We start from the raw sequence: 25,840 nt of genomic DNA on the forward strand, positions 1-25,840 counted from the left end.
ACTGGTGGCTCACACATTTAATCCCAGCACTCAAGAGGAGAGGCAGAAAGATCTGTGAGTTGGAGGCCAGCCTGGTCTACAGAGCTAGTAGACCAAGGACAGCCAAGGCTATATAAAGAGACTCTATTTCCGAAAATTGTGTAAGGGCTTTTAAAGGTTTCAGACACCCTTGGGCACTTAAGGTATTGTGCACTTTAAAACACCACTTTTCTGAAAGATGAATTAATGATCTAAGAAAAACATTCTATCACATAAAACTATCATTTTATGATACTGTAAGATGTGTATGATGCTCAAATCAATATGGACATCAGGTAGTGCACAAGAAACCAACTCTAATGTATTTTCTTAATGTAAAAGGTGATGATAACAACTCAATATAAAGTCCTGCTGCAGGATTTTATGGCTTTGATTTCTATAGCAGACTCCCTAGCAGAATTGCCTGCAAGTCTCTGTTTCCACATGTGTTAAACTTAAGTTAAAACTGGTGGTTTCTAGCCAGGCAGTGGTGGCGCATGCCTTTAATTCCAGCACTTGGGAGGCAGAGGCAGGTGAATTTCTGAGTTTGAGGCTAGCCTGGTCTACAGAGTGAGTTCCAGGACAGCCAAGGCTACACAGAAAAACCCTGTCTCGAAAAACGAAAAAAATAAATAAACAAACAAATAAATAAATAAATAAATATATTGGTGGTTACTGAATCCATTCTAGTTCAGTTTAATTCTCAGAGACATTTGTATACATTATTCACTAAGCTTTACATAGTACCTAAAATGTGTCAAATATACTTTTTATACATATTCATTGAACAAATATTGAACATTCTTCTGTACTAAACTTAGGAGAGGAAAACCCTAGAGGATTCTTTAAGCTGTTCTGAATACAGCACAAATCCCCTAATTTTGGAAAGAAATGGTAATCTCCTTTTGTTTTTGTTTTTTTTTTTATAGGTTCTAACAGGGTACTGTAGTAAGTAGCTATTCACATAACCTTGACCAGAGATCAAAGATTGTTCTTCTCCATCTGGGAAGGCTGTCTTCTTCAACTTAGCGTAACACACTCCGGGAGACATGCAAGTGGCTATGGGGGGAGTAACCTCAAGTCCTTAAATCTCTTTATGATTGTGTGTGTGTGTGTGTATGTGTGTGTGTGTGTGTGTGTGTGTGTGTGTTTGGTTAGGGTTGTATTTGCTGTTGCTGTCTTTGTTTTATAAGACAAGGCCCCATGTGGTGTGCATAATCACGACTTTGTATATCCTTTTAAATAAGGAAACTGTCACATAAAAAGACATACATTTGAGATGGCTTAGCTGGTAAAGGCGCTGTCTACTAATCTTGACACCAGTTCGATCCCCCAGACTCGCATGATGGAAGGAGCCTATTTGCCCGCCTGTACTCTTGTTTTAAAAACACTTGTAAAACCCACGTTGGGATTCCAACACTGAACGTTGTCTATCAATGATCGTGTGAGCTCCGAAGTCACTTCTCCTCCCATTTGACTGACTTCTGTTTGGTGTACCCGTGCGCCCTCCTTGTCTACAAGGTCTCCAAGCGCGAGGAAATCATCTATCTCTTTCTCAGAACCTAACATGCTACCGGGCATGTTTGGTGCTTGATCAACGTTGGAGAACACAGCAATGAATAATCATTAAATACTGCAATCCAATTCTATACATAGGGGGCCTGTCCTTTACCGGCGGTCCGCCAAGACAGCTTCCAGGACGTCTAGAAGAGCGAAGCTTTTCCAGCAGAAGGACACCGCGGTGTCTTTTCCCCTTCCCGGGAGCATCGCCCAGATAAGCCCCAAAGTCCACCCTCGGGTCACCTAAAAGCAACGACTAGCCGCGGGGGTCCCAGAAACGCAGCATCTACGGTGACAACCGCCAGGCAAAACCAGAGAAAAGACCCAGCCGGGAGGCTGAGGCTAGCCTGGACAACATGGCGAGGCCCCGCTTCAGAAGTCAAGAAAGACAAAAAAAAAAAACAAAAACAAAAACAAAAAAAAAAACTAAACAAACAACAAAAAAAAAAACCTGCCTAACGTCCCCTCCGGCAAACGGAGAAAACTAACCGCGAGCTGGGAAACTGTCTAGCGTAGCCCACTGGGCGCCCTGCCGACGCGTGGGGACGTAGAGGCCCAGCGCCCTCTGTGGGCTGCAGGCTGTCTTGCGGCGACGCTGGCGGGATTCCGGCTTCACGCCGGAAGTCGAGTGAGAGAGCGCGGAAGTCGCCACAAAAGGCTCGGCGGAACGGAAGGTCCTTAGCCTAGCGTTCCTACCCGGAAGTATTTTAATTCGCCGGAACGGACTGGCTTTTTAAAAAGCACGGAGGGATTACGCTTATGGGGCCGAGCGGAAGTTCAGGCACGCGCCCTGTGTGGAGAGCACGCTGGGAACGGAAGGAAGCCGGCCTTACCCAGGCTCTTATCGGGTCGTCACCCACCAGTGCGGCGTGTAGCGTGCTGGTTCTGGTTGCTGGCTGTCATCGTCGTTCCTGCGCGGAGGTCAGAAGTGGCGGAAGTTGCGGCGTCGCTGGGGAACCGGAGACCGCTGGTGAGCCATGGTGAAGAGATCACGGCGGCGTGGAGCGGCCCAGTGGGCCGCCGTGCGGGCCAAGGCGGGTCGCACCGCCACGGACGAAAATGAGGACGATTTAGGGATGCCGCCCTCTCCAGGGGACTCTAGCTACTACCAAGACCAGGTAGATGAGTTCCATGAAGCGCGATCTCGGGCAATCCTGGCTAAGGGCTGGAACGAGGTCGACAGTGGGGAGGAGGATGGCGATGAGGAGGAAGAGGTGCTACCTCTAAATGTTGATGATGAAAACGACGAAGATGGAGAGAGTTCGGAGGAGGAGGATGACGAGGAGGATGATGATGATGGTGGGAGCTCCGTGCAGAGTGAGGCTGAGGCCTCTGTGGATCCTAGCTTGTCCTGGGGTCAGAGAAAAAAGCTTTATTATGATACAGACTATGGTTCCAAATCCCGAGGCCGTCAGACTCAGCAAGAAGTAGAAGAGGAGGAGAGAGAGGAAGAGGAGGAGGCACAGGTAATTCAGCGGCGCTTGGCCCAAACCCTGCAAGAGGATGATTTTGGAGTCGCTTGGGTGGAGGCCTTTGCAAAACCGGCTCCCCAGGTAGAGGAAGCTGAGACTCGGGTTGTGAAGGATTTGGCTAAAGTCTCGGTAAAAGAGAAGCTGAAAATGCTGAGAAAAGAATCACCAGAGCTCTTAGAGCTGATAGAAGACCTCAAAGCCAAGTTGACAGAAGTGAAGGATGAGTTAGAGCCCTTGTTACAGTTGGTGGAGAAAGGAGTCATTCCACCTGGAAAAGGAAGCCAATACCTGGAGACTAAGTATAACCTCTACTTGAACTATTGCGCCAACATTAGCTTTTATTTGATCTTAAAAGCCAGGAGAGCCCCTGCACATGGACATCCTGTTATAGAAAGGCTTGTTACCTACAGAAATCTGATCAACAAACTGTCGGTTGTGGATCAGAAACTGTCCTCTGAAATCCGTCACCTGCTCTCAGCCAAGGATGGTGCTGTAAAGAAAGAACTCAATCCAAAAGCAAAATTAACCAAAACCAAGCCAAAGTCTGTAAAGCAGTCTGCTGCTAATGTTGACCTGACTGATGATACTGATTTTGATGAGGCTGCACTAAAGTTCTACAAGGAAATGGAAGACAGGCAAGAGTTGAAGAGAAAGAAAGAAAACAGTACTGAAGAACAGGCTCTCGAAGAACAAAATGCAAAGAGAGCCATTACCTACCAGATTGCTAAAAATAGGGGACTTACACCCAGGAGAAAGAAGATTGATAGAAATCCCAGAGTGAAGCATAGGGAAAAGTTCCGAAGAGCCAAAATTCGAAGAAGAGGCCAGGTTCGTGAAGTCCGTAGAGAAGAACAGCGGTATAGTGGTGAACTCTCTGGCATTCGTGCTGGAGTTAAAAAGAGCATTAAGCTTAAGTAAAGTTGCTCTTTGGCCTAGCTTTTAGCAATTATTTTAGGTCAATAAAAGTGTTTTGAAGTAAAGTGATTGTGTTTGTGTGTAATACCTTTTTTTTTTTTAAGTTTAAAATTTGTTGTCAACAGGGAAATACCGGGGTGGTTGCTTTGGGCTTTGTTAGGTGGTCTTTTGTACTGGGTGCTGGAAATTTGAACCTGGAACCTGTGCATAACTAACCAAGCACTCGTACAAGTGCGTTATCTCCAGCCCTGGGTTGCTACTTTATTTGCCCATTAAAGTCCTACTAAGAATTGTAATTGGAGGGCAAAAAAATACTGTGTAATATTTTAGCAAATGTTAGCCTAGAAAATTTATGTACGTTTTCATATGGAAAGAATGTACCTTTGACAGTCTTTGTTTTGTTTGGGGGGGGGGTTGGTTTGTTTTGTTGTAAGATAGCCTGCAAAAGGAACCTAACAGGTTTCAATTGTAATTCTTGGAGCAGAATTTGTTTTTGTGTTTGTTTGATGTTAAGATGGATTCTGTACATCTGTGGTTAAAAAGCAGCTTGGCTAAATGTGACAAAAAGGAAAAGATAGTTACACCGACTGTATTTTTTTTTAATAATTCTTTTTATGGTAAATAATGTAGAAATTCCATATCCCCTCTGCTGGTGATTGGCTGTGGTTGCTACTTATGCTGATTCTCAGTTTGCTAAGGATTTTAAGGTTAAACTGGCTGTATGCAGTTGTCTAGCATCCTTACAGTAACAAAGATGATGCGGTTGTAATGGTCACAGGTGAAGAGGCTACAACTGAGAAGAAGAGCTGATTCAGTGGGTCAGAGCCCTTGTTCTGCAAATATGCAGACCTGAGTTTGAGTCCCGAACAACAGAAACAGTTACTTGTGCCTGTAACCCCAGGTTTGGGAAGTGGAGATAGGTAGATAGGTCCCTATAACTCACTTGCCTGCCAGGCTAGCCAAAAGCAAGCCTCCAGCTCAGAAAGGGACCAATAAGGCAGAGAGGATAGGGGAGGCACCAAGGTACCCTGCCCTGGCCTCCGAGTGCAAGCATCTCACTGGCCCTATTATCCACATTTTGAAAATGAAATTTGGGGCAGAGAGTTAACGTTTTCAAAAATCACAAAGTTTTATGCATCATAGGCAAGATTTCAACCTAGCTTTGTTAACTTAAGAGCTTAACTCCTTTTCAGGTGATGTAGAAAAGCATAAATTTTGAAGTTTCCTGGGTGATTTTTGAGTAAATTGAGTTTTCTTCATCTCTTAAGATAACTGTTTACCGGCAGACTCATTAGACCACTTGAATTGTATTTATTCATTTATTTATTTATTTATTTTTTCAAGACAGGGTTTCTCTGTGTAGTCCTAGCTGCCTGGAACTCACTCTGTAGACCAGGCTGGCCTCGAACTCAGAAATTTGCCTGCCTCTGCCTCCCAAGTGCTGGGATTAAAGGCGTGTGCCACCACCGCCCGGCGAATTTTAAACCATAGTCTTATTTAGTAGCTATGACTTTAAACAAAATACTTGGTGTCTGTGTGCCTCAATTCTGTTTTTGTTATTTTGTGTAAAACATGGGAATTGGGCCTGAGGATGTATAACGCCTGGTTTCCAGGGAGGCCTTGAGTTCAGTCCTGCTTACCTCTTAATCTAGACTCTGTGGAGTCAGCATATAATCCCAGCAATTGAAATGGAAGTGTCATGATCAGATGCTGTTCAGGGATATGGCAATTCAAGGCCAGGTTGCCTACTTAAAACACTATTGGCCAAGAGTAGTGCCTACTTTGGAGGACTTAGGAGAATTAAGTGAACTAATACATGAAATATTTAGAACATCAGTTACACAGTTGTCACGTCAGTGTTCAGTTATCAGTAGAAAGTTAATATCCTCCATGGGACCCTGTCTCCACAACGTAGTTCAAGGCTAGCTAGACTGATTAAAACTCAATTATACTTAAGGACGGACATGGGCAAACAATTATGCGTTTGGCCTCAGGTTAGATGAGCTTATATTCTCCACTTTTACCAGTGAGCTTGCATCTGGTCTATTTTACCTTTTCCTCAAATTGAACATTAAATGATTGTTACAGCCATTTAAGTAATATAAGTCTGAGGGTTGAGGCCTTAAAACAGGCTGGCCTTCAACTTGCTATGTAGATAACAGTTTACCAACATCCCTGGCCCATAAAAGTTTCTGAAACTAAAATGCCTAGGAGTCCACTGGTAAATTTATAGTGTGCGTGCTTATTCAGCCAGCTTCTGTGAGCCCCAGGAGGCTCTGGCTTTAACAGGCACTCCAGGAGGTTCAGATGGAGCACTGCAAAATCCTAGGCTACAGCGTTAAGTAACGTTAGGTAGACTGTTAACTACAGGAATGAGGTAAGAAACTAAAGCTGGATAGTATTAGAGAATACTTTACAGTGGACTTTTTTTTCTCTAGAACTATAGAAGAAATCACATTTTATACCTTGTCAGTAAGTAGTTTGGCTCCATGAAACCAGAAACCCATGGAGTTTGGTTAAAAAAAAAAAAAAATTATTTGGGGTAGGGAGACTGAGCTCAGTGGTAGACTGCTTGCAGAGTATGGTCAATCCAAGAACTGTAAGACAACCAGGGTAAAACTGAAGTGTTGAGAGGATGGAGCAGAAGGATTGCCATTAGTTCAAGTTCAAGACCAATATTGGCCATAAACTCATGCCCTATATTAAAGGCCTACGTGGTGGTGCACACCTTTAATCCCAGCACTCCAGAGGCAGAGACAGATGGATCTCTGAGTTCATGGCCAGCTTAGAACAGAGCAAATTCCAGGACAGCCAGGGCTACACACAAACCCTGACTCGAGAAACAAAAAAGGGAAATTAGATATACTGTGGGAATGTTTCTTTTGTTCTGGGTTAATAAATAACCAGGGTCATTTTGTGCTTTAGGTAAATGAGATTAGTGAAATCAACAAGTGTATTAATATTAATACCTTGAATTTTTTTATAAGGTGGTCAGTTGTAGACATTTTTTTTGCAAGTTACTCTTTTTTTTTTTTCTTTTCCCCCTTCTTCCTCTCGCTCCAGCCCTGCTCACTCCAGCCCAAAGGTTTTTATTTATTTTATTATATGTAAGTACACTGTAGCTGTCTTCAGACACCCCATAAGAGTGCATTGGATCCCATTACAGACGGCTGTGAGCCACCATGTGGTTGCTGGGATTTGAACTCGTGACCTCCAGAAGAGCAGTCAGTGCTCTTAACCGCTGAGCCATCTCTCCAGCCCAATTGTAGACTTTTATTTCTACTGTGCTGAGTATTCCTTAATAGGAATAAAAACTGACTTATTTTTTTAAACCTCGAGAGTTTTGATATGCTTTCAGAAGGAAAGGCATCAGAGAACTTAAAGCAATCGTGTGCACTGCAAAATGGAAACATAATAAAGATGTCAACTTTGGGAGCAAACATGACTATAATAAAAGTAATTAACTACTAAGAAAAGATTCTGTTGGGCCTCAAAAACTCGGGGAGCATAAAGCTCTGTAGGTTGGAAGAGGAGAAAAGGTGTGTATCTACTGGAGCAAAATGCTGGCAGGAAGTTGAGAGTAATAGGGATAGCAACCAAAGGAATGCCAAGTATGCTAGGCCAAAAGCAAGAATGGGAAGCAAGGTAGGTAATCCTGGAGAGGAGGAGTTAAGTCACACAGACACACCTTCTCTAGCCGCTTACTGAGCTCAGGCAGTAGTCCTAAGGGGAGAGAGAAGGCAACCAGAGTCTTTGAAAACTGGCCTAGGAAACAGAACTGGAAGGGATTAAAGCCAGAAGCAGGGAAGTCAGCTATATGAGTCTTTCACAATAAGGCTGACATGTAAAGACTAAAGCACAAAGCAAATGCAACTATGAGATTCAGGGGAAAAAGAGAGAGAGAGAGAGAGAATTTAAAACAAGGTGAAGTTACCAGTCAACTATATCACCTCAGCAACATTGAGATGGGAGGTTGCTGCGAATTCCAGGCTGGCCTAGGTACATAGTTCAGAGACAGCCGGGGCTGTATAAAGGTAAGATGCTACTAGCACCACACCCCCAAAAAGATACTAAACACAACATGGAAAGACTCACACAGAGCAGAGCTCTGAATGCTTCACAGTTCTGGTCTCCACAGAATACCCAAGGGAGACAATTTTACTGCTAACATAATCTTCATAAAAGGAAGATAGGAGTAAGTTCAAGGCCAGCCTGGTCTACACAGCAACTTCCAGGACAGCTGGGGGCTACATAATAGAGAGACCCTGTCTCCAAATAATAGTAATGTGCCACAGTGTGTAGCACAGAGAGATGCAAAAAAATGATTTGTATAGTTAACCCAAAAATGCTACTGACTTCAGAGCTTGAATTTGCTTTTTAAACTATCTCCTCTTGATGTGGAGAAAGGGGAACACTCCTCCACTGCTGGTGGGAGTGCAAACTTGTACAATCTCCTTGGAAATCAATTTGGTGGTTTCTCAGAAAACTGGGAATAGCTCTACTTCAAGACCCAGCTATACCACTCCTGGGCACATGCCCAGAACCTGCTCTACCATCCCACAAAGACACTTGCTCAACTCTGTTCATACAGCTTTAGTCACTCATCAACAGAGGAATGGATACAGAAAATGTGGTTCATTTACACAATGGAGTACTACTCAGCTATTAAAAACCAAGACATTGCCAGGCGGTGTTGGCACACGCCTTTAATCCCAGCACTTGGGAGGCAGAGGCAGGCGGATCTCTGAGTTCCAGGACAGCCAAGGCTACACAGAGAAACCCTGTCTGGAAAAACCAAAAAAAACAAAAAACAAAAAAAAAAAAAACAAAAACAAGACATCATGAAAATTTCAGGCAAATGGATGGAGCTTGAGAATAACATCCCAAAAGGACATGCATAGTATGTGCTCACTTATTAGTGGATATTAGCTGTAAAATACAGGATACCCATGCTACACTCCACAGACCCAAAGAAGCTAAACAAGAAGTAAGGCACAAGCCAGGAAGCTTGAATCTCACTCAGAAGGGAGAAAAAAATAGTCAAGAGGCAGATGGAGGGAGGGAGCTGGGTGAGAGAGGGGAAGGGGATGATGGGGGGAGTGAGGATGGACAGGAGATGACCAGATGACCATGAGAATGAATGGAAATCTGTAACTGACAGGAGTGGGGAGGTAGGGGCATCACCAGGAAGAGGCAGAGAACTGGGATAGGGGAGGCACCTAAGAATCAACAGGGTGACCTTAGCTGTGCCTCACAGCAGTGGGGGTATGGAACTTGAAGAGGCCACCTCCTGTAGAATCCCCAGTGAAGGGATAGGGACACCAATTTCCCCACAAAACTTTTGACCAAAAATTTATCCTGTCTACAAGAAAGGCAGGAATGGGGGATGGAGCAGAGACTGAGGGAATGGACAACCAGTAACCGGCCCAACTTCAGACCCATCCCATGGGCAAGCACCAATACCTAACACTATTAGTGATACTCTGTTATGTTTGTGACACGAGTCTAGCATGGCTGTCTTCTAAGAAGCTACACCCAGCAGCTGAGTCAGTCAGATGCAGACACCCATAGTCAATGGGGTGGAGCTTGGGGACTCTTAGGGAAGAGTAGGAGGGAAGGATTGCAGGCCCCCAAAGGGGATAGGAACTCCACAGGAAGACCAACAGAGTTAACTAACCTGGACCCTTGGGGCTCTCAGAGTCTGAACCACCAACCAAAGAGCATACATGGGCTGGACCTAGGCCTCCTGCTCATATGGAGCAGCTGTGCAGCTTGGTCTTCATGTGGGACCCAAATGAATGAAGCGGGGCTATTCTAAAAGCTGTTGCCTGTACATGGGCTATGTTCTAGCTGGCCTGCCTTGTCTGGCCTCAGTGAGAGAGGATGAGTCTAGCCTCAAAGAGACCTGATGAGCCTAGGTGAGGTGATACCCAGTGCCCCACCACCACCATCTCAGAGGAGAAGGGGAAGGGGGATGGGGGAAAGGATTGTGGGAGAGGGTAACCGGGAGGCGGGCAGTGAGTGGGATGTAAAGTGAATAAATTTTTTTTTAAATACTCCTCTTTGATTTTTAACATGAAAATAGAATAATTTATGTATTATACTGAAAGATTATCAACTCTCCCCAAGTGTTGGCTCTTCTGACTCGCAGACTAAGAAGCTTATACTAAAAATACATTATCATCCATGGCATTAATCTCTAAAAGTGTTTATATGCTGTTCTATACATATCTATCCTTAAGATCCCCAGAGTCTTTGAAACTCAAACACGGATGACTAAAACCGATAGGCACCTTCTGCTTTATTTCACAAGAACACAAAGCTAGAGTCTTGATCACAGCGAACTGGACCTTGTCACTTTTTATAAGTGCAGGGAGATGTTCTGTACCCTTTCCAGAAGGGACATGTTCAAGTTTGTTTTTATTATCTTGGCCTCTGTAATTGTGTGTAGCAGCTGAATCAGCCCATTACGTAGATCACTAATGCTGATGCATAGCTATGATTATATTATTGATCAAAATCCTAAAAGCATATGAAAACCAGGGACTCGGAGTACCAGCCACTTTTAGGCAAAAAGTCCATAAATAGCCTTGCCTATACATTTTAAAGCCTCATATTCCAGCTGATCCTTTGTATTCATTACACTGTCATTTAATTAGCGGTAGCAAAGCATAGAGTCACTATTAAAAGCAAAGAAGCACAAAAAACAATCCAATGCAGGATTCCACAGCATGTCACTGTTTCTATAGCTATATCTCAGCATAGCAAAGGGAGACCTGTTTAAGCCAGACAGCGTTTCTTTTCTTTCTTTATAGAAGGGGTTATAAACAACACATTTCTCACAGGACTGTCACCTGCCATTCATTCAGCTTGCTCAGGAGATGGGGCTAGATGTTCTTTCAGACTTGAGTTTGGGGACTTCCCTTATTGCTTACCTGCCTTCTTAACTATGACTTATGGAAATTCTGTTCTTCTACCTTGAGACTGGCATATTTGTTTGTCTGCTTGTTTCCTTCTGACAAGAGCTCCTTGTGTAGTTAAAGGTGGTCCCAACCCACTATGATCCTCTCACCCAGTTCAGTCTTCCAAGTGCTGAAATCCCAGGGGTATGCTGTCATCTCTGACCCTGACACAGTGCTGAAATACTGCAAAGCACCTCTAGGATGTGATCTGGCAAGAATAAATTCTTTTTTTTTTTTTTAAGATTTATTTATTTTATGAATGTGAGTACACAGTTGCTGTGATCAGACACACCAGAAGAGGGCATCAGATCCCATTGCAGATGGTTGTGAGTCACCATGTGGTTGCTGGGAATTGAACTCAGGACCTCTGGAAGAACAATCAGTGCTCTTAACCACTGAGCCATCTCTCCAGCCCAAGAATAAATTCTTAAAGAATTTCTAGATGAAAAAACAAAATAAGAAGCCCAACTAAAGCATAAGCATTGTGTTTTCCTATTTAATAGAATTTGCAATTCCTAGGAGGCAAACTTCTTTATCATGATTCTCACACTTTTCAAAAGATTCAAATGAGCTGGGTTATATTGGTGCATGCTTGTAATCCCAGCATTCAAGGTTCCGATCAAGAAGATTATGAGTTTGTGACCAATACACTGCTCGCCTCCCACCCCCAGCTTTCTTAATTAAACAACAACAACAACAGGCTGGAGAGATGGATCATCACTCAAGTTGCTTGCTGCTCTTGCAGAGGCCCCATGTTCCCAGCCTGTAACTCCAGCTCCAGATCTAACACTGCCTTCTGGCCTCCTGGGCACATGGAATAAACACAGACAGACACAGGCATGCATGTAAAATTAAGTAGGTAAATAATACATCTTCAAAAAAACAAACTCAACTCCCAAGACGACCAGAGACATGATGGAAACTCTTATTCCAACTCAACATGCTTTTACTTGATTTTTCTTTTTTAAAGTTACACGTTGCTAGACAGGTTTAATCCACCTCTGCGGTTGGAGCAGTCTGGAGGTAGGCAGATCTCTGTGAGTTCAAGTTCAGCCTGGTCTCAGTAGTGAATGCCAGGTCAGCACCCTGGCCTGCATGGTGAGACCTGTCTCAAAACAAACAACATCGTCTTGTCAAAACGATGACATGTAGGTAGTAACTAGTCAATCTTGTTAGGCCATGCGGTAAAGGATTTACTTAGGTTTCTTATTTAACCTTTACAAAATCTCTATGAATAATTTTACACAAGAGGACAAATAGCTTAGGCAGAAGGACTAAGATCAACGGGTCAAGGAAATACCAGCAACTGAAAGCTATTAGTTATTTTTCCAAGGGTGTTTAGAGTTAGCTTCTCGTAAACACTTCCTCTTCAAATAGTCCTTGTTTTAAAAACTTTAAGACTGGCATTAAAGAAGTCCCATGATCATTTCTAGTAGCAAGTCAGCGATTTTCAGAGAATAAGAAAATGATTTTCTTTCTGAAAAGTTTCACTTTCTTTACCGGAGGAAAAACTTATAGGAGATGGAAGCAAGTGTCCAAACCATCGAGACAACGATTTCTGTTTGAGTCCATAAGAATCTGTGATTCAAAGCTAATCAGTGAGCAATCCACCCGAAAGAGGAATCATGCAGTGCCTGTAAATCCCACCCTTTGGAAGCCGAGGCACGAATTTCAAAGCCGGCCTAGCTTGGGCTTCAAGTGAGCCCATCTGCCTACATCCTCGATTAAAACAAAAACAATAACAAACAAAAACAAAACAAAACAAAATCTGAGAATTTTCTTTTGGGGGAAATGTTTACTTTCCGATTTAAATATTTGAAATAAAATAACGGTGGCTAATTTACTAACAAAAGACAGACACTACGAAAGGGAAAACTATCAACCTGTAACAGACAAGTGTCTGATAAAGTCTGGATTAGCTGGTTTAGCCCACCCACACGCACCTGCAGTTCTGGAAAACTGGGGAATAAAGTAAGAGCAAACACGACGGTTTCTAAATCGCCCTCAAGAACATGGAACAAAAAACCGGTGGGAAGGCTATTGTCTCCTCGAGTTTATCCTATATAAAGTTCCTGAATCAAAACCGTGAGCCAACCCGTTGAAGGTCTAGTGTGAGAACAGCAACCCGTAGTTTAATACTTAGGGGGTAAAGGGATCTTTTTTAAAAAACAGAGCATTGGCCCAGATCTTTGCGCCTCTCTCTCCCGTGACCCGCGAAGTTGGCGGTTACACACCGACAACGCCGCTCGGTTCAAGCACCTGACCGGCAGGGGCCAGCCGGGCGGCGGAGGACCAGGCCCGGCTCACTCTGGGCCCGGGGATCAGGAGGGATCGGCGCGCCAGAGCCCAGCGGAAGGTGCGGAGTGGACAAGGAGGACGCTGCCCCCTAGGGGCGCCGAGCCGCGGCGGGGGGCGGCGATCGGGGCGGGGCGGGGGCCAGAGGCGGTGCTGGGCAGGCCGCGCCGTCGGGGCGGGGCGGTCCTCAGCTGGCCGGGCCCCGGCGGGGCGGGCGGAACGCGGAGCCCGGGCGGCAGCGGACGGCGGACGGCTGCGGCTGCGGCGGCGCGGGCACGGCGGGGCATCCGATCCTCGCCGTGAGCCTCGGGCTCGGGCCTGGAGAAGCGGCTGCACCGCGAAGCCACGAGCGAGATGGCAGAGTCCCCGCCGCCCGGCGCGGCTGCTGAAAGTTGCGGCGAGGACCCGGAGAGGGGCGGGGAGCGGCGTCCCGAAGAGCCGCTGGAGCCTCGCGGTGCTGCCGCCCGCGGCGCGGACCGGGAGGACGAGGCGGGGCCCTCGGAGCCGGACTCGCCGGTGGCCGCCCCCTTCTTCCTGCTCTACCCGGGCGATGGAGGCGCGGGCTTCGCAGCGCGCCCGCCACCGCAGCGCTCCTGGAGGACCCCGCCGTCGCCCGGCTCCCCGCTGCCCTTCCTACTGCTGAGCTACCCGAGCGGCGGCAGCGGCGGCGGAGGCAAGCACCGTGAGTGTTGGGCACCGGGACGGGGACGCGGTGGCCGGCCGAGCAGGACGGGCTCAGTGGAGCTCCGCCTCTCGCCGGGTTTCGGAGCCGCGCGGGCCGGGGGGTGGGGTCCGCGCGCGGGGGCGGGGGCGGCGGCGTACCCCTCGGCGGTGTCCACCCCTCGGTCGCTCCAGGCCGCGGCCCCGCCAGCTCGCTCCCCCTCGGGCCTCCACGTGCTGGGGCCGCGGCGTCCCCTGGCGCCGGCCGGCGGCGCCGCGCACTGGCGCCCTTCCGGGAGGAACCGCGGAGCTGGCGTCCGGGACCGGCTGACGCGCCCCCACCGGTTCCCAGCCGCGGTGGCCAAGTAGGTGTGGCTGTCGCGCCGCCGCCCTGCGGCCTCGGCCCGGGGAGGGAGATTTTTAAAGAGCGTTCCCCAAAACCATGAGTGAAAGTGGTGACCCCCCATCCCCACCCCACCCAAGTGAGACAAGAAATGGTCCCGAGGTACGCGAGAGGAAGGGAAAGGAAAGTGTGGCTTGGGAAGGGCACCTCCCAGTGTTGTGTCTTTTGTCAGAGAGACGCTTCCACGCCTTAAAGCCATGGCCACACTCTAGCCCCCCAAAAGCAGCGAACCCCCATCGGTAATGTTTTAGGCAACACATGTTTATTGCTGTTGGCCTTGAGCGGGGTCTGTGAGTGTGTATAATGAGAAGACAGGAGTATCAGGGATGGTTTAAAAAGACAAGACCTTAAGATATGAAAATACCTCTGACAACTCAGATGCTGTAAAATGCCAAATACCTTGCTATAGGTAGGAATTCTGAAAAGGGAGGGAAAGTTGCCCGGGGGGTAAGTGAGGCTCCCCTCCCTCCTTGTTTTTAAAGCTTGACGGTGCAGATCTTGATTTGACAGCTCTCTGCTGCCAAGAAACTGACTTGGCTTTTTCTGCCTCCCCATCCAACCCAGTGGAAGGGATAAACATTTGTTGAATGTGTCCTGTGTTCATGCACCACAGTTATCATGGCTATCAAGTCTCTGTGAGTGTAATAGACTACCCCCTTTTCAGCCGAGGAAGCTGAAGATTAGACTTATTACATTCTTTGTTTTCAGTAACAGTTTTATGAAGCGAGCATGACCCAGATTCCTTGTCTTCCATGACTGAGCTCTTTAATCAAACATGAGAGGTCCAAAACTGAGATGGTGTGTGTAGGGGTTAGCCGGAAGGAACTACCGGATTCAGCTAGCGAAAGTCCAGTGTTATCTCTCTTCTTATCTAAAAAAAGTGGTCCTAGATTGACCTGGTTGAGTCTTACAATGATTCTCTTTGAGTTGTGTGCTCTAATCTCGAGATAGGAGAGTTCTGTAGATCATTTGTGCAGCAGAGGAGGTAGGCAGATTCCTCATGCTGAACACTTCATTTCAAAGGAATAGGCTTTCTTTGTACAGCCTCTTTTTTGTTCCTTTTCTATTTCTGTGTGTTCTTCTTGTTATAACCACATCACTACAGAATGAAGGAGGTGCTCTTTTAACAACAGTTCTCCATGCGACAGCTGTACATAATTTGACATAGTTTTTTTTTTTTAATCCGCTGACTAGTATCAATTGTAGGGACTGTTTGAATCCCAGTTAGTTTGTTTGATTTTTTTTTTCCTGTTCAGTAAAGATTGGATTTCCTTACTTTTTAAGTTTGGAGCTAAGCGTGATCACCGTAGGAAGGGAAGATTTAAGTCCCTGGGGTTGAACTTTGCAAATGCCAGGCAAACACTCAGTCACCACGATCATGAATATGATGTTATACTGCTGCCATACAGTGCTAGCAAGTCTATGGAATGACTTGTTAACACATAAACATCTTAGAGTTAACTTATCCTGTAATAGTTCAAGGTATAAAACTTATGACTCCTTCCTCCACTGCTTTTACAGACTAGTTATTCACAGTGCATTCTAGCAAAAACATACTGACTACATCTTTTGGGGTGGGGGAGGCTTATGACCATCTGTGATGGGATCCGATGCCCTCCTCTAGTGTGTCTGAAGACAGCAACAGTGTATTCTTATAAATATTCTTTTTTTTTAGAAAAAATAAAATAACCCGTGCAAATGTCAAAAAATAAATAAATGTGCATAAAAATACTCCCTTGTTGCCCTGCAGAGTCAGTGTTAACTCTGCTTTCTGTAATGATCTGGAACACTCCTGACTGCTGGGCTTTAAAAGGCTTCTTGTTCTTTTTTAAATATTTATTTATTATTTATTTAATTCTATTTTATGTGCATTGGTGTTCTGTCTGGATGTCTGTCTGCATGAGGGTGTCAGATCACCTAGAACTCCAGTCACAGATAGTTTTGAGCTGCCGTGTGGGTGCTGGGAATTGAACCCAGGTCCTTTGGAAGAACAACCATTATTCTTAACTGCTGAGCCATCTCTCCAGCCCCAGCTTTTTGTTTTCATTTCTATTACCAGGACAGTACATGAAGTCAGACTCAACCCTGAGTGACTACGTGGTAGCTGAGCTCAGCTTAGAACCCTTTCTTCTTCTTTTGTTTAGACGGGGTTTTGCCAGACTGTCCAGATTAGCCTTGAAGTTGTCTTCTGGCCTTAGCCTCTGGGATGCTGGGATTTGTAAGTGTGTGCACCCACACCCTCAGAACCCAATTTTAACTTCCTGATGCATGTACCAAACATGTGTAAGATGTACTAGCCTTAACACTGTGTTGGGATAGTATGGCTTTGCTTTCACAGTTATGACTGCACTTGCGTGCCTATTTCCTTGAGGCAGGCTGTCACTTAGTTAAGGTGTGGCTTCAGCTTTGCCTTGTGACCGAGAGTGAAGCGAATCTCCTGATCTCTTGCTTTTACCTTCTCAGTGGCATTGCAGGCATTCCCACACTACCTTTGTCTTGTGCTGATTTTTTTTTAAACATGACTTGAATTGGGAAGCTCTGTTGTTAAATGACAGTGTAAGTGCAAAATAAAAGTCCAAATAGAAGTGGTCACCTAGCCTAAAGGTTTCAGAGTTTGTGGCGACATGTAGCATTAAATTGCATAGCCTACAATGTCTATAAAGAGTTGAGAGAAGGCTTCTGATAGGCCATGATGCATTCTCAGTTCCTTTCCAAATATTTCCTGGTAGTCTGTTTGATTTTCATACCCTAATTCTTTGTTTCCCCTTGAGACAGGATCTCACTGTGCAGCTCTGGCTGGCCTAGAACTCACAGAGGTCTACCTGCCTCTGCCTCCTGAGTGCTGGGATTAAAGGCGTGCGCCACCGTGTCTGCTTAGACTCTCGCTCTTAAGTTTTATTTTCTCTACTGTCCTTTTGAAAACTGATTGTATAAAATTGGAAATAGCACATAGATCTGCTGCCTTTGCTCACACGTTTTATGGTACAAGTGTTCAACATGCCAAGCGCTTTTCTGTTCTGTGGGCCCCTCTAGCGACACCCCGCCGTGGTCAGTGTCACATGATATCACACTTTTGAATTGGGTGGACTTTTTCATACAATCATGTGTCTGTGTTCATATTTCATGGTATCCTTTCTCTCTTCTATGAGCTTTTGTGATTTCTGATCAGCTGTTTTGCAATTAACTTTAAACGTCTTCCTTTTTCTGTTAAAACATTACCAATCTTGTGAGTAGACAGCACAAAATTGTACGCCAGCTTTGGAGGTGGCATGCTGAGTTTTAATTATCAACTTCTCACAATCCAGAGTCACCTGGGAAAAGAGACTCAGGGAAGGACTATGTCGATCAGGTTGGCATATGGGCGTGCCTGTGAGGTATTCCCTTTATTACAGAGAAGGACCTTCTCTTTCTGGGGATGCCGTTCCCTGCTGGGATCTTGCACTTTGTAAGTATGAGCACAGAAGGTCTGTGTTAACTGTGAGTGTGACTAATTGCTTCAAATCCCTTCCTCGCCCTCCCACAGTGGTGGACTCTCACCTGGAATTGTAAACCCTTTCTTCCCAGACGTCACTTTTGTCATGGTATTTTACCGTAGCAAGGGGGACAGTGTGTGTAGCTGTGTGTAAGTGGGCGTGCATGTAGAGGCCAGGTACTGGTTCTTTCCTTCCACTGTGGGTTGCAAGGATCCTCAGGCTTGTTTTTACTTTCTGGGCCATCTTGCTGGCCTAGTTGTTGTTGTTTGGTTAGTTGATTGGTTGTTCTATAAACTTGATTACACAGTTCTTCAGCAAGAACTTTATAAATGGCAAGGTTGTGTAGCAAAGTCAGAAGGCTGAACATTGGCAGCCTCTGTTTGTAATTTTTTTTTTTTTCTGTAGACCAGGCTGGCCTTGAACTCAGGGATCTGCCTTCCTCTGCCTCCAGAGTGCTGAGACTAAAGGTGAGTGGTGAGTGCCTCACTGCCTGGCCAGTAATTCTTATCTTTATCCAACTCCCAAAGCTACAGCAACTATTTATGGTTAGTTGCACTTCCAGCAGCACTAGGTGGCAGAGACAGGAGGATCTCTAATTTGAGGCCAACCTATTCTAATTAGTGAATACAGAACAGCCAGAGCTGCACAGAGAAACCTTGTCTCAAAAAAAAAAAAATAACAACAACAACAAAAGTTATGTTTAAGATGATGGCAAAGAACAATATCTCTTGTCATTTTCTTTCAATTACAGAAGTATACAAGATGCCTCTCACTCACAGAGTGAGAAGGAGCTGGAAGAGGGATGAAAGGGGTGGGGGAGAATCTCAGAAGAGACATTATGAGTACCCTTTTCAAAGAACACCCAACAACGAGGACCGTGTGTAGCAGGATATTTATTCTACTACATTGTATTCACAGTGGAGCTCAGTGATTAGGCAGTAGAAGAGGAGGTGAAAACAATTTAAAAAAAAGAAAAAAAAGAAGAGGAGGTGAAGCTGGAAGAAGAGGAGAGGAAGGGGAGGGAAGAAAGAGAGGGAGGGGAGGAGAGGAAGGAGGCTGTGGATCTTGGAGAACCACGGATGGGTTGAAAGCTGTCCTGGGTAGCAACTTCTATCAAAAGATTAGATATTGGGTAACAACTCTAATTGTGTGAGCATCCTGTTGGTTGAGCATTTCTGAATAGAAAATCATTAAGCTTTAAGAGTCCCATTTCTACCGGGTACTTAGAGGATGGCAGATACTGTCTGGGGTTCAGCTGAGCTTTGTGGATGCAAAATGGGGGATGGCTCTGCCAATCCCCCATGCTGGTGTCTTGGTGCCAGGACCTGCGCATCTAGCTAGTCACAGCAGGAACATGGCAGCTGCCTGGGAACAAGCTGGACCAGGCGCCCTTTTCTAAGTATCACCCCCTACAACCATAGCTGGTTCCCGGAAATGAGCTTGATTCTCTTGCATGTACTTGCAAATCCAGAATATGTGCAAGGAACCTTTAGATTTATAACTGTGTCCCAGAACAGGTGTTTGAGCACAGCAAACCAATTTCATGTTTACAGTTTTATGTGTATATATAGATTTTATATATGTAGGAAGTTTGTCTTCCATGAATATATGTTATTATTGTTCCCTCTTTTTTTAAAAGACTTATTCAGTTTTATATTACGTGTATGGGTATCCTCCCTGCATGTATGCCTAAACCATGTGCCTGTGTGGTGCCCGAAGAGTCCAGAAAAGGACATGGGACCCTCTGCAGCTGGAGTTCAGACAGTTGTGAGCTGTCATGTGGGTGCTGAGAATCAAGCCTGGGTCCTCTGCAGGAGCGGCCAGTGCCATCTCTCTATCCCAATTTCTTGGTTTTTAATTGCTCATAGTCATTTAAAAATACACCTATCTAGGAGTGGAGTATATATTGTCTATAATTCAAATCTGCTGTATACTTGTCTACATTTTGAAAAGGTAGAAGTACTGTGTTTTGTAGATTCAGAACTGTCTGCCTAAACTAGGGGTTTTAGAGGAGCAGTCAGATCATCAGAACATGAGTCTTCATGCTCATTTTTTTTTTTTTTGAAACAGGTTGATTTGTGACTTATTTTGTTTTGTTGAATTTTTTTTTAGTAAGGGTCTCCTGTAGCCCAGACTGCCTTGAACTTGACCCATTCCTGCCTGTACCTCTTGAACGCTGAGGTTGGCTACAGGCATGTGCCACTATACCTGGCTGAGACTTTTTAAAGACTTTCTATGACTTTCTTCATAGTCCCTTGTGGATTAACGTCCCGGTAGCAATCCTGGGATTCATTGTTCCGTTAGTTTTCAACTGGGTTAACAAAGCAAAACCATCTCTGGTCCATTAAATGCCATCTGGTCACATGGCATATAAATGCACCCATACCAAAGAGGAAAAGTGTGTCCACCAGAGAACTGGGGTCCACCCCAGGAGAGTCAGTGTGCAGGTGGTCGGCCCCTTTCCACACACAGCTGAAATGACTCACTATATCCTGAGCTTTGGAGGTGCAGGCAGCTAAATCAAGCCTCTATTTCTTTCCTTCCACCATTTCCTTTATATTCACTTTCCACTTCCTGCTCGCCCTCTGGATACTGCAGAGTCTCCACAGTTGTCTAAGATGTAGCACTCTGTCCTCCCAGACAGTCCCTCCCCCTTTCTCCTGTCTCTCTCCTGCCTCCCTCCCCTTCCTTCCCCTTCTCTTTCCTTGGTGCCTACCAGCCTGGGACAGTTAGATGCGATTGACAGCAACAGTTTCAGGGTTTTGTTGGTGTTGTTTGTTTTGTTTTGTGTTTTCAAGATATGGTTTCTCTGTGTGGTCCTAGCTGTCCTGAAACTTGCTCTGTCGACTAGATTGGCCTAGAACTCAGAAATCTGACTGCCTCTGCCTCCCAGAGTGCTGGAATTTAAAGTGTGCACCACCACAACCCAGCTAAAAATAGGGAAAAGTAAGGAAAAACTCCCAAGAGTAGGAGAGATTACAAGACAGGAGGACTTCAGTGCATTTTTTTATTCATTGCATTTATTTGTATATTTGGTGTGTTTGGTGTTTGGTGTGTGTGTGTGTGTGTGTGTGTGTGTGTGTATGTGTATGTGTATGCATGGGTTGGGCGTGTCTCACAATATAGCTCTGAGCTCTGGAACTCACAGAGATCCTCCTGCCTCTGCTTGGATTAAAGGCTAAGTCACCACAACCAGGCTTAGAATCTCATTTTAATGAATTTTACATTTATTGTAATAATACTATGTTACAAGTAGTATACTGCTACCGAAACATTATTAATGTTAAAACTTCTTCCAGTAATGCTAAGTAGGTCATATACAGGCTTTCAGATTTGTTTTGGGACGTCAGTACACTGTAACTGTAAACATTCAGGACTTGAATTGTAATGGGCCTGAGGTAGAGCTATACTGATCGTGCACCCAGCCCTGGATTCAGTCACTGCACAGAATGAAACAAAAGCAACTCTATGAGAGGAAATACTTTCAGGGTTACAGAGCAGTGGTCCAGAGAGGGTATCAATATGGTTGTGGCCCGTGTTTGTAAGACGGACTTGCTATGCTTCACAGTTCCCTTGCCTCTCCTCCTCCTTAGCCGGGGTTACAGGTGTGCATCACGCTATTTTGGAATAGTTGTGAAAAGGTCCCGAGTCTTTCTAAATGTTCCAGGCCCTGGCCAGGGTGGGTTCCTCTTGGAAAAGCCTATTTAGCAAGTCCCTGGCTCAGACCTTGTTTGGATCCAAGTGGACAGTCATGCAGCATACGTAGGGAGGGCTGGGGATGGGGCAGAGGTGTAATGGTTTGAAGGAAGAGTAGGGGTCCTTTCACTTGCACAAGAAAAGAGATTGGTGGGAGGAGAGGCTTGGGAAAGCAGAAGTCGGTCAGAATGTGATTCTTGTAACTGTAGAATCTGTTTAGGGACTCTCCACAGCGCCTCTGCTTCTGCTGTCATTTGCAGAGTAATATCTGGTAAATTCCAACCTTTCACTCTTCCTTCCTCACAGTACCCGCTCTACTCTCTGCACATCTCCTTCTAGCTTTCTTCTGAGTCACTCTTGTAAACACCCATCCTTACAGATCTAACATCATGAGAAGAGCATCATGTCTGTGTTCTGAGCATTCTCAGAAGCAGAATCACTTACAGTACCGGTGATGGCTAACCCTGCTCTCTGCTTGCTCCGTGCCACGGGCCGTGCCAGCACTTTATACATCATTTTATTTAATGCTGAAATAGCTAACCACGATTCTCATTTGTTAGTGAAGAACGAACAAAGGTAGAGCCAGTGGATCTCTGTGAGATCAAGGCCACCCTGGTCTATAGAGTTGGAAGCCAGCCAAGACTGAAAAGAGAGGGAAGGGGCGGGATGAACGTTAGTTAATGGGGCTGCTCAGCTTCTGTGTGGTGGCCATAGGACTCCCTGGGGATGTTATGCTTCCATAGCAGAGGTGGTAAGCTCTGCCTAGAACCTCTCCTTCCCCTCTGCTTCTGGACTCTTCAGCCTAGACTGGGCCTGTCATTTCAGGCAACAGCCATCTGGAGTTTCTTCTCTACTCATTAAAATTGTATCTGCTAAGAATGAATGAATGAGTGAATGAATGAATGAAATCTATAAGTCATAAATTTGGTAGAATTGTATATATAGACTATTAAATACATATACATATATCTGTATACACACACACACACTACTGACTAGTCCACGGAACTTCTTGAACACCTGTGGTTGTTTCTTGTGTCGTCCTTGGTTTTTCTTCAGCATTTCCAGTAGTTAACACACTGCACTTAAATTGGACGTGTTAATGCCGGATTCATATATACTGGAAAAAGCACTCTGGGAAGCTCTCATGGGGGGATCGTAAGAGGAGGCCAGCCTAGGCCACATAGCAAGACCTCTTCAAAAAGGAAGGACGGGAGGGGAAAGCCTGCTAGAATCAAGGCAGGGTTTCTCTGCGTATCCTTGCTGCCCTGGAACTATGTAGACCAGGCTAGCCGTAAACTCAGAGATCCACCTTCCTCTGCCCCTGAGTGCTGGGATTAAAGGTGTGTGGCACTACTGCCTGGCTAGAATCTTGTTTCTTAAGACATACATTTAGTTTGATTTCTAGAACTGAAAAAATTTAAAGGTTGATGTTTTAAAACAGTGGAAAATACCATTTCATGTATGGAGAGTGCTTTAGCGTTACATTTCTATACCAATAAACGTCTACTGAGACTGGATTTGGTGGGTACTATTTTGAGCAACAGCTATAAATAATATGCAAAACAGGTGAATTTCTTCTCATGGGGCTGTGTTCTCCACAAAGTTGGTAATTTAGTTTCATTTTACAGCTGAGCAAATTGAGGTACTGGGAGGATAAATTTCCCACAGACCTTAGTAGCGAGCTGCTGATTGCTCTGTTAGTGTAAGCAAGCCCTTGCCTGCTGCCACTGAGCCGTGAAGTCAGTTCTACATCCCAAGGTAGAAGTTATTTCTGGTTTTAAGCTGGTTAATTTTAATAAGTAAAGATGAGACATTGCAGTCCTCTGGTAGTATTTACTTCTGACAAAATAATGATAACTCAGCTTCCTGGGCGTAATCATTTTATAATTGCTTACTGTCATGTTTGGTTAATATCTGCAAACTGACAACAAGCCTACCAAGCCTATTATAAGCCTCAGATTGAAGAAATCTGACATTGCAGAGAAACCTAGTAGATTTTGGTTATGAGAAGAAAGGTATTGGGAGGGAGGGAACTGAAATAATCATAGTTTTGCCCTTCTACAGTAGTCACGTGATGATAACTAGTTTACCATACCCTTTCATGCCAGTAGTTGATAGTGAAATAGGAAAATACTTTTCTTAAGTTGTGAAACTGTAAGCCCAGAAAGAAGTGCTAGGAAACAGAATTTTATGAGCATCTACAAATTGATTTAGTTCCACAAATTGATGATTTTTAGGATGCCGTTATGTGCAGATTAGGAACTAATTAAACACAGGAGACAACTATGTCGAGTAAAGGAGGGATGAGAGACGGAGCTCAGTTGGGCGTGTGCACAACTCAGGCACAGAGCCCTGTGTTCATCCCCAGCAGAGCATAGAGCGGCTGTGAGTATTGCAGACCTGGGATCTCAGAACTTGTCAGGTGGCCTCCAGAGTATAAGTTCTGGTTATTCTCAGTTACATCATGAGTTCAAGGCCACCTTGAACTACAGGAAACCCTGTCTCCAGGACACAGTGAGAGGGGGAGCCTAGGGAGGTAGCTCAGTGAGATGCTTACTACTCAAGCATGAGGAGCCAGTTTTATCCCCAGAGTCCAGGTCAAAAAGCCGGGTGTTGTAACGCATACTGTATGCACTGGAGAGAGAGAGAGATGGGCGGATCCCTGGGGCTTCTGTCTAGCCAGCCTAGCCTGTTTGGTGAGCTTCAGGCCAAAGGAGAGACCCTGTTTCAAACAAGGTGAATGGCACCTTGGGAACAACACCTGAGATTGACCTGGGCCTCTGTACAGACATCATGTTGTTTGGCTGTGGAGATGAGTCAGTAAAGAGCCTTACAAATATAAGGACCTGCATTCAATCCTCAGGGCCTATGTAAAACAGGGAGACTGAGACAGGCGTGTTCCTGGTTGTCGGCCAGCCAGCCTAGCTTAATTGGTAAACTCCAGTGAGAGAACCTCCACATGAAGGAGTGTGTAGCATACACTCGCACGTGTGCGCACGCGCGTGCACACACACACACACACACACGCACACACGCACACACACATAAAGTAAAAATGCAATATTGAGTGAAAAGCTTGGGATATATATCTTTTTTTATAAAGTTCATCAGAACCAAAACTAAATATACTGTTTAGTCATTCATATATTTGTGATCCAATTTTTAAAGTAAGATAATTTCTTTCTTTTTTAAAAAGGTCTATGGGACTCAGGGTGACCTCAAATTCTCCATGTAAATTTTGGTCTTTGTGCTTGAGATTATATGTATGTGCCTCCACACCTGGCTCTAAGATAATAATACACAAAATTCAGAAGAGGTGTCTTAAATGGGAGGACCGGAGAGATGGCTCAGCTGCCAAACGCTTCTCATGCAGAGGTTCCCAGCACCTCCATGGCAGCTTACAACCATCTGTAACTCCAGATCCTGGCACCTGATGCTCTTTTCCAGCCTCCTCAGAAACCAGGAACTAAACTGGTGCACATACTGTGTGCAAGTAATGGATGGATGCAAGTAAAATCCTTACACACATAAAACAAAAATAAACATTTGAAAGAAAAGGCTGAGAACAGTTACAATTGTAGTTAATTTGGAAAGCAAGGGCAGTTCAGAGTGTGTAGCCCCTTGTAGGTCAGTTCAGGAGAGACGGGGAGTGTGTAGCCCCTTGTAGGTCAGGGCTCCTTTTCTCCAGCTGAGCGGTGGTTTTACAGATACTGGTTAAGTCTTTGAATTGAAATTGTGCAGTGAAGTAGTTTTCTGTTTGGTTTGGTTTTTGGGTGTCTTTTTGTTTTGTCTTCTTGTTGTTGTTTGAGACCTGGCTGTCCTCGAATGTACTCTGTAGACAAGACTGGCCTCAAACAGCCACCTTCCTACCTCTGCCTCCCCCGTGCTGGGATTAAAGGCATGTGCCATGGCCTTCACCACCTGGCTCATGAAGTGCTTATTTAAAATAACGCAGTGTGCCATTTTACAAGACGATTCTCCCTTCATTTACCTGTTTCTTGTTTCTGCATGTGTCATATGTTCTTAACTTAGACATCTCCCTGAGTAAAGGGAACACAGTGAAGTGGGTTCCAGCTCTCTCCCCAAGGTGACGGCAGAGGGACCAAGTGAAGCCTCTGTCATGGTGCCTGGGGGATTTGCATTAGCCCTTGCCACCACACAACAGGAAAAATGTGCCCTGGGTTCTCTCTCTCAGAAAAATTCGATTCTCGAGAAACCTGGGCTAAGTGTGCTAAGCTGAAGGACTGACGTGGCCAGGTGAAGACATGGTTTGGGAGACTTTAGGGTGTGAGCTGGAAAAGCTGATTTTTAAAAAGTCTCTTCAGATGAGGGAATTGAAGCTCCTGTTGAGGGTGTTTCCGAGGGCCTTACCCGAGTACCTGA

The 25,840-nt window shown here is 45.2% G+C and overlaps 2 protein-coding genes across 4 annotated transcripts in view; both read left to right on the forward strand.

The window, feature by feature from the left end:
- The first annotated feature begins 2,338 nt into the window (after positions 1-2,338).
- Utp3 (UTP3 small subunit processome component) lies at positions 2,339-4,030 on the forward strand. Its single transcript, XM_028752642.1, has one exon. The coding sequence runs from the start codon at positions 2,556-2,558 to the stop codon at positions 3,966-3,968; it is 1,413 nt and encodes a 470-aa protein (XP_028608475.1). The 5' UTR covers positions 2,339-2,555; the 3' UTR covers positions 3,969-4,030.
- Positions 4,031-13,504: 9,474 nt separating this feature from the next.
- Positions 13,505-25,840, forward strand: part of Rufy3 (RUN and FYVE domain containing 3) — a 77,290-nt gene continuing 64,954 nt past the window's right edge. The window contains exon 1 of one of the 3 annotated variants that reach the window (XM_028752581.1): positions 13,505-13,904. In XM_028752581.1, the coding sequence (XP_028608414.1) occupies positions 13,577-13,904 (328 nt within the window). In that variant the 5' untranslated portion in view covers positions 13,505-13,576. The remainder of the gene's footprint in view (positions 13,905-25,840) is intronic. The other 2 variants (XR_003709390.1, XM_028752578.1) reach the window with 2 other exon arrangements.

The sequence above is a fragment of the Grammomys surdaster genome, unplaced genomic scaffold (genome assembly GCF_004785775.1).
Source record: "Grammomys surdaster isolate TR1022 unplaced genomic scaffold, NIH_TR_1.0 125928, whole genome shotgun sequence".
NCBI lineage: Eukaryota > Metazoa > Chordata > Mammalia > Rodentia > Muridae > Grammomys > Grammomys surdaster.